The sequence below is a fragment of the Berghia stephanieae genome, unplaced genomic scaffold, assembly GCF_034508935.2.
Source record: "Berghia stephanieae isolate SIO BIC M18660-M18661 unplaced genomic scaffold, UCSD_Bste_1.3 scaffold1153, whole genome shotgun sequence".
Classification (NCBI taxonomy): Eukaryota; Metazoa; Mollusca; class Gastropoda; order Nudibranchia; family Aeolidiidae; genus Berghia; species Berghia stephanieae.
In genome coordinates this window covers 296-10,000 of record NW_027622128.1, presented here as the reverse complement: position 1 = coordinate 10,000, position 9,705 = coordinate 296, and the positions used below count along the sequence as shown (strand labels likewise).

The 9,705-nt window shown below is 37.5% G+C and overlaps 1 protein-coding gene across 1 annotated transcript; it reads left to right on the top strand.

Moving 5' to 3' along the window:
- Positions 1-2,442: 2,442 nt before the first annotated feature.
- LOC144960981 (uncharacterized) lies at positions 2,443-8,828 on the top strand (the record flags this gene model as incomplete). Its single annotated transcript, XM_078894341.1, has 3 exons — positions 2,443-2,512; positions 7,663-8,034; positions 8,300-8,828. Coding segments are annotated over 3 exons (696 nt in total), but the record flags the coding sequence as incomplete, so codon positions are not given.
- Positions 8,829-9,705: the final 877 nt, after the last annotated feature.

The following is a 9,705-nucleotide window of genomic DNA, read 5'->3' as shown; positions in this document are numbered from 1 at the left end:
TACCAAGCACCCGACGTCCTCTGACGTTTTTTTTTTCTCTTTCGAGCTTGATATGGGTAGGTCTCGCGGCTCTTTTCTATATTATTTTGTCCGTACCCGACGTCTTTATCGGAAGACGGCAGAGGACGGCAGTGCCTGGTTCGTCGGAGTCAGTCTACAGATGTGGTTAGCCCTTAACTCACTCAATCCTAGAGAATTTTTGCTACTTTTAAAAATTGGAAAAAATGTATTAAAAATGAGCATGTACATAGATAGTTTTATTCAACTACCATGAACATATAAAAACTAAAACAATTAGCTTTATTAATACGCCTATAATTTGTCTCATAAAAATGTAATAAATAGGCATGGGGTAAAAGTGAACCGGGGTAAACTACGGATATAGTCGGTGTTAGGGTTGAGTGAGTTTTAATGGTGTTTTTGTTACTGGTGTCCGGATTTTAAATGAGTTGGGTTTTTGTTGTTTCTGCTGCAGCTGTTGTTGTTATTGTTGGTTGGTGGGTTTTTTTTTTTGCTGTTACCGCTGTTGTCGTTCATGTTGTTGATTGTTTTGTGTGTTGTCGTTATTATTGTGTTGGTCTTTTTTGTTTGTGTTGTGTTTTTGCCGTATGCCTCGGTATTATTATTATTTTATTATTATCATCATCATCATCATCATCATCATTATTATTATTATTATTATTATTATTATTATTCTATATTATTATTATTGTTTATTATTATTTTATTAATTTTTATTATTATTATCATTATTTATTATTATTATTTTATTTATTATTATTATTATTATTTATTATATTTTATATTATTTTTATTATTATTATTATTATTAATTTTGCCGTTGTTGTTTTTGTTGATCTTTGTTGGTATTATTGTAGTTATTGCGTTTGTTATTATCAAAACTGACACTGACACGGAACTGAAATGTTGTGAGGGTGTTTTTTGTGTTGTTATAAAAGGTCACACTTTTACCACTTGACGTCAAGGCATGCTCTGAATACTGGATACCATCTCTTAGTTAGAAGCAAATGTTTTTAGATGGACTGATCACCCCCCCTCCCCTTCTCCTCCTCCTCCTCCTCCTCCTCTTCCCCGACCCAAACAACAGGTTTTGTAAAATGTTAACATGTTTCAAATTATTTCTCAATCCGCCATCACATGTGACCGACTTTTTCCGCTGTGTTTTTGTTATTTGTTTCTTTTCTTTTTAAAAAAGAACAACTGTTATTTGCGATACTTTCAGTGACCAACTTTCAGTATATGGACCGAAATTTGACTCAGTAGTAGTAGTAGTAGTAGTAGTAGTAACAAGATATGAAGTGAATAGAAAAGTGCCAGAAGACAATAGAGAATAAAAAATTTTTCGCGGCGGTGGTGGGGTTTGAACCTGCGACCTTATTGGTACGACAACTCCGCCTGGCAGGTGAGAGCGTGGCTCTACCGTGTGAGCTATCCACGAACACAAAAATATTCGTTTCAAACTCAAAGTCATTACTAGATCCCTCTCATCACCCACTTCTTGAGACCGCGATTCGTTCGTACACCACCATCGCGAATAATTTTGACCAGCAGTTAAGCTTAATAGCCAATATTCTCAACACAAACATATAACATAGAAACGATTGAGACATTGAGTATGCTCCGGTGTATGGAGTGAATTTTTAATTCAGAAAAGTGAGTGGAGCAGGCACTTATGTTGGTAACAACAAGATATGAAGTGAATAGAAAAGTGCCAGAAGACAATAGAGAATAAAAAATTTTTCGCGGCGGTGGTGGGGTTTGAACCTGCGACCTTATTGGTACGACAACTCCGCCTGGCAGGTGAGAGCGTGGCTCTACCGTGTGAGCTATCCACGAACACAAAAATATTCGTTTCAAACTCTCTATTGTCTTCTGGCACTTTTCTATTCACTTCATATCTTGTTGTTACCAACATAAGTGCCTGCTCCACTCACTTTTCTGAATTAAAAATTCACCCCATACACCGGAGCATACTCAATGTCTCAATCGTTTCTATGTTATATGTTTGTGTTGAGAATATTGGCTATTAAGCTTAACTGCTGGTCAAAATTATTCGCGATGGTGGTGTACGAACGAATCGGCGGTCTCAAGAAGTGGGTGAGAGAGGGATCTAGTAATGACTTTGAGTTTGAAACGAATATTTTTGTGTTCGTGGATAGCTCACACGGTAGAGCCACGCTCTCACCTGCCAGGCGGAGTTGTCGTACCAATAAGGTCGCAGGTTCAAACCCCACCACCGCCGCGAAAAATTTTTTATTCTCTATTGTCTTCTGGCACTTTTCTATTCACTTCATATCTTGTAGTAGTAGTAGTAGTAGTAGTAGTAGTAGTAGTAGTAGTAGTAGTAGTTGTTGTAGCAGTAGCAGTTACAGTAGCAGCAGCAGCAGTTCTAGTAGTAGCAGCAGTTGTAGTAGTAGTAGTAGCAGCAGTTGTAGTAGTAGTAGTAGCAGCAGTTGTAGTAGTAGTAGTAGTAGCAGCAGTTGTAGTAGTAGTAGTAGCAGCAGTTGTAGTAGTAGCTGTCATGGTCTCAAGTGAGTAAAGAGCTACTCGACTATGCATAAAGATCTATGTAGAATGAGGCCCCAGAATTTACTAGTTACTATAAATGAAAAACAATTAACGATTTGTTTACAATGAAATAAAAATAATGATGAAATTTAATTAAAAGAGATAAACAGTGATCGTGGCAGTTACAAATAGAGATATGAATATTTTACGTAACTTATGATAATATGTCAGGTTCGTAAGTTTACGTTTCCAGGCAGTTGATGGGCTTGGATGATCTATTCCTCTGATAACAGGATTGGACTCGTAAAATTCCACTTCCAGGCAATTGGTAAGAAGTTATTATGTAGTCCTTGACAGCGGGCTCGGGTTTGATCCTTGAAGATTATACAATCAAAGTTAAAAGCTCCGGCGTCTTAATGGTGTAGATATAATATTTACAAAGTCCCAAAAGATAAAAATCTTCCAGTGTATATATATATATATAAGGAATAGAGCGACTGGCCGTCCGGCATAGATTGTGGAGAGAAAGTGAGTGTCAAATGTTAGACCTATCAGCTTTTATAATAAGTGGCTACGTGACAGAATGTAGAACGAAAAGTATTCACTAATTAGAAATTAATTCGAGGGAAGGCTATAAAAGAAAAGACGATCTAATATTAGAAGGTAAAGTTTATCTAAGCTTACCGAAATATAACTGGAGTGAGATGAATTCAGTTCTTAATAAAATAAAATTTAATAAGATAATTGTGAACAACCTTTACTATGACACCCCCCACCCACGTTTAAAATATACTCTTTACACCATTAGGGGAAAGATAGATTTTACAAACGGAAGTAAATTTACTATCATGATACTCTAGCATTAATCCATTGTTATGATTTGTGCTACAATTAAATTATTTATTAACTAGACATGGAAATGTTTATATTAACGTAGGTATATGAATGGGTGACAATAACAATGAAAGATTGTGATTACAAATCATTGTGATGAACAACATGATGGCAATGTGATTACAAATCATTGTGATAAACAATAGTGATGGCAATGAAGCATGATTTAAGTCGATGATATGAAGGTAATTTACTGAATGAAATGAATGAAAATGTAAATGGAATATTGACATTTCAATTATTAATCATAAATGAGTGAAAATTCATAACAATAATAGATAAAGAGAAGATTTCCCAAATCATGAATGGGTATGGTATATATATCCAAACAATACTCAATGTTACATTAAGTTGGGTCATCATGTTTACAAATAAAATTATCGAAATTGTGCGTTCTGATTTGGCATAGTTTGCGAGGTAACTAACAGTATGCATGGGAGGTTAAGTTATACCCTTCTCACGTGTTTATACTAATCGAGAAAGTAGGTCGGCGTGAATATTTTCACAGCCTGGTATGTGAGAGATACTGAAAGTGGAATTTTACGAGTCCAATCCTGTTATCAGAGGAATAGATCATCCAAGCCCATCAACTGCCTGGAAACGTAAACTTACGAACCTGACATATTATCATAAGTTACGTAAAATATTCATATCTCTATTTGTAACTGCCACGATCACTGTTTATCTCTTTTAATTAAATTTCATCATTATTTTTATTTCATTGTAAACAAATCGTTAATTGTTTTTCATTTATAGTAACTAGTAAATTCTGGGGCCTCATTCTACATAGATCTTTATGCATAGTCGAGTAGCTCTTTACTCACTTGAGACCATGACATTTTGGAGGGGACACATATAAAGAATTGAATTTATTTAGTTACTTATATCTATTTCATCTAACTTTAAAGTTTAAATTGTAAAACTCTTAATTGCCCCACTTGATCATATTTAATTGAACTCCCTATTTACAGGATTAATTTTTTTTTCTTTTTCATTTCTTCATTTAAATGGAATAGCAATTTATCCATTCATTCTTTCATTCAAATTGAATAGCATTTTATTGATTCATTCCTTCATCCATTTATTCATTTATAAATCATTCATTCATTCATTGTTCATTCATTTATTTATTCATTCATTCATTCATTCATTCATCCATTCATTCGTTTATTCACTCATTTATCCAATCATTCATACATTTATTCCTCCCTTCATTCTTTCATTCATACATTATCCATTCATTCATTCATTTATTCACTCAGTTTTTCATTCATTCATTCATTCCTTGTCCACTTTGTTATTATATCACTCATTTCATTTTGTTGTTTGCCTCATTCATGAATTGTTTTCAATATGTTTACATTCCATAACGATTCATTCACCTATCATCCAATCACTCAGTGTTGTGAACACATTTTGTAACTATTGTAAATCTTACGATATTTTATTGTTTTGTATTTCAGACATCACTGTTAAACACTCTTCAATGCCTAATTACAATTGTTGAACAACCATTGAACCCGGGTGTCCCCTCCAAAATGTCATGGTCTCAAGTGAGTAAAGAGCTACTCGACTATGCATAAAGATCTATGTAGAATGAGGCCCCAGAATTTACTAGTTACTATAAATGAAAAACAATTAACGATTTGTTTACAATGAAATAAAAATAATGATGAAATTTAATTAAAAGAGATAAACAGTGATCGTGGCAGTTACAAATAGAGATATGAATATTTTACGTAACTTATGATAATATGTCAGGTTCGTAAGTTTACGTTTCCAGGCAGTTGATGGGCTTGGATGATCTATTCCTCTGATAACAGGATTGGACTCGTAAAATTCCACTTCCAGGCAATTGGTAAGAATTTAAATTATGTAGTCCTTGACAGCGGCTCGGTTTGATCTTGAAGATTATACAATCAAAGTTAAAAGCTCCGGCGTCTTAATAGTGTAGATATAATATCTACAAAGTCCCAAAAGATAAAAATCTTCCAGTATATATATATATATATATATATATAATATATATATATATATATATATATATATATATATATATATATATATATAAGGAATAGAGCGACTGGCCGTCCGGCATAGATTGTGGAGAGAAAGTGAGTGTCAAATGTTAGACCTATCAGCTTTTATAATAAGTGGCTACGTGACAGAATGTAGAACGAAAAGTATTCACTAATTAGAAATTAATTCGAGGGAAGGCTATAAAAGGAAAGACGATCTAATATAAGAAGGTAAAGTTTATCTAAGCCTACCGAAATATAACTGGAGTGAGATGAATTCAGTTCTTAATAAAATAAAATTTAATAAGATAATTGTGAACAGTTACTGTGACAGTAGCAGCAGCAGCAATTGTAGTCGTCGTCATGATGATGATGATGATGATGACCTCGCGAGGTTCCGGGTTTGAGAGATTGATATTTGAAGGACGAGTTTTGTGGCCAAATTATTTGAGTCCTTGGAAACGACTCTTTACTCACATTATCTCACTGTACTCAGGTATTAGATGAGTCCAGTATCTCATGTGTAACCTCTTCTTTGTCTATAATATTTTTTAAAATGTTGCGTCTTACGGGCGTCATGTCTCGTCCCGCCGTACATGTTAAGTGTTGCTGTTGGCAGGATTCCTTGTAAAGTACTTCGAGCACGTCTTAGAGGATATTACTTAGTTACTTACATAAGCCCTTAACTCATTCAACCCTAACACCGAATATATCAGTAGTTTACCTGAGTTACTTGTACTTTTACCCCATGCCTATTTATTACATTTTTCTGAGACAAATTATAGGCGTATCTAGTATCACAGCTAATGTTTTTAGTTTTTACATGTTAATGGTAGTTGAATAAAACTATCTATGTACATGGTCATTTTCAATACATTTTTTCACATTTTGAAAAGTAGAAGAAAATATCTAGGATTGAATGAGTTTACCCCCAGTCGGTTCACTGGGTGGGGTTCCAGACCTCCCATAGTGGACAGGGAGGTCACTTACAGTGTCGTTTTCCCCCCTATATCTGTTTTCCAACTTGCTTTCTGTCTTTGTCTTGGAATGAGTACTTGGTTTTGTCCTAGCTCTGGCCTTATACCCTGGCGGGGAGGGATACAGTCAAATGTATAGTTAGTTTTGGGAGATGATATATTTTGTCTTGTAAATCATCTCTCTTTTATGTACTGTATTATTATTTGTGTACATATTATGGTTTGTAAACATTTGAGTGTATTCCTCTTAGTGGGGACCTGGTGCTTGTGTCTGGATGAGACTTTTAGGTGATCTCAAACTAAGTACTTTGATAGTGTGCTCTTGGAAACTACATCTATTTCCTATTTGAACCAATTCCCCTTTGTCTTAACTTTTTCCTTGGTGCTTTAATTGTAATTCTATAACTTTTTACTTTCCCATTTCTTTCCTTTTTACTGGCGCTGATATGACCTTAATGTGTGTTGTAAGCGCCGTAAAACCCTTAAAAACAAACAACAAACCAGTCGAATCATCAACGATGCTTTCGCCATTTGACTTTTCCTTGGACCTGTCTTCTCCACCTGCTTCCATGTGTGTATCCAATCCCCGACCGTGTTCCGTCACCAACTATTTCTTGGCCTTGCCTCGATATTGCGCTGTATTTGTTAAAAATGCTCACTTTTTGTATTGAAAATAATAAATATATTCTCATCTGCTGATTCTTGATTCTTTCTTTACCCATTGTCCTCTTTCCCGGTTTCAGAAATGACATTAAAGTATTACGAGTGATTTTTGATTTATAAAAAAAGCAATGCAAAGCATGCTCCAATGTTTGTTTTTCTTCAATGCCTTAAACCAAAAAAAAAATTAATTTTCTTTCTCTCTTTTTTTCTTCTTCAAATTTCAGATACCAAAACTTGAAGAACTGAAATAAGGATTACACACCAGTCGTTACAAAGGAAACCTTTCTTTATGTTGTGGTGTTGTTGTTTTACAAATTATTCACCATGGTGGATAAAGTATTAACTCCTTAGATTACCCCCCACCCCCCTTCCTCCTCCCCCCCATCACCCATTCACTCCTCTGAATGTGATACACCGACACACCAAACAACATCAACAACAAAAATACACAACACGGTGTGTTATTTAATTCATGGAACCGTCCGTTAACGTGTTGCACGCATCGGGAATGTCACCCGCTGCCACTTCATCCAAAAAGAGCAACACACCCACTACCAACGATACGACGACTTCAACAGCAGGCAATAACAACAATAACAACAACAACGGTAGTGAACACAGAATCCTAAAGAAAAGTAATAATAGTAAAGGAGTTAACGGAGACACGAGCAGCCAGGATTATGTTGCACCGGGTAGTTCTAACTCTCCATCTCCTCCTCCTACAGCAATGAGTGACCTGAACGGCGCCATGGATACAGACAGTTCCTCCGGCGTCGGCGTCACGAACAACTGGGCTGATTGCTCGCCGCCCTGCTCCCCGCCGTCCACACCAACCCATGCAACAACAAGCGGAACAACCTCCAACAAAATTCCAAACTCCGCTGCCGTGACGGAAAACGGCGACGGCGGAGGTGGTAGGTTAGTAGTGGTAGCCATGATTTCTCTGAGGACATGAGCTACAACCACCATTATAACAACAGCAACAGCCACCATCACCCTCACCACCCAACACAATCACCATCATCATCAACACCATCACGTCAATGAGTTCATCCCCAACAACAGCAACAATGAGGACGAGATGGACGATTCGTCCTTGACCCCTACACCTACTCTACCCCTAATTCTACCTCGTCCATGATGATGATGGTGGACCAGCAGGGTCTCGACCCGGCTACATGTGCCCCCACCCCCTTGTTGATTGACGACGGTGGTCAGCCGAACGGACACTACCCCCACTACGACCACCTACCACACCCACACCATCTCCAGCACCACACCACCCCCACCAACAACATCATCTCCATCAAAACTACCACGACCTCCACAATAACCCCCATCTCATCACCACCAACCCATTCCCTTCCATCTCTACCTCCTCCTCCCTGATTCCGCCAATGGAACCCTCACCTCCTTCTCCTCTTCGTCCTCCCCGTCCTCGCCGGCCGCGGCGGAGGACAACATCCCTCTAGTCCCCGGAGGCGAGTACCACCACCAACTTGATCAAACCAAACTCCACACCAAAACCAACGGACTGGCATCGTCGTCAACATCAATGCAACAACAACAACAATCACCACCTCCACCCCCTTCCAGTAACACACCAAACACCCCAACTCCTACTCCAAGCGACATCTCCAGCAACCAGCCTCCTCCAAGCCCACCTCTATGCGCCGTGCCGCCCCAGCGGGTAACCCCGCCCAACGCCAACAACGTGATCGTCCCGACCACATCAACAATACCATCAGCTGTGGAGGAACACCCCCGCCAACCCAAATTCCAGCATACCCACTAACACCAACCCCAACCCCGGGTCCAATCCGAACATCCCGCCTGGGCACTACCTCCACCACCATCATCATCACCAGCTTCCCCCAGGGACGACTCTGGCACGGTGGAGTTCAACGCCACGGGCACCGGGATTGTCAACCAGTCCACCACCCTCTACAACGCCGGAGCCGCCATCTACCCACCTCCTCCACCGCCCCCTCCGGGCTGTGTTCCCACCTCCCCGAACCACTGCCCCACGCCTCCAGGGAGTTACCCCAGCTCCAATGCTAGTCTTTCAGGAGGGTCAGGCTCAAATTCCAGAGGCGACAGCCCGGGCGACGGAGGCGGAGGGTCTTCGCCTACCGCTGGAGGTCAACACTTGTTTCACGTATGCGTTGGTCCCGGCGAGACGTTTAAACTTCCGCTGGAGATGAGATACAACACATTCACGGTGAGTACTTACTTAGATTTAGATCTACGTATCTTTTTCTACCTATGTGGAGAGAAAGATAAAGTGAGTAAATTATGTGACTCATATATAAGAGAACAAAAATATAATAATATTGAGTCACATTTGACAAATTGCCACTTTTTTGAGGACAATAAAGATTTATTATTATTATTATTATTATTATTATTTATTATTATTATTATTATTATTATTATTATTATTATTATATTATTATATTATTATTATTATTATTATTATTATTTTTATTATTATTATTATTATTATTATTATTTATTATTATTTATTATTTATTATTATTATTATTATTATTATTATTATTATTATTATTATTATTATTATTATTATTATTATTATTTATTATTCATTATTATTTTATTTCTCA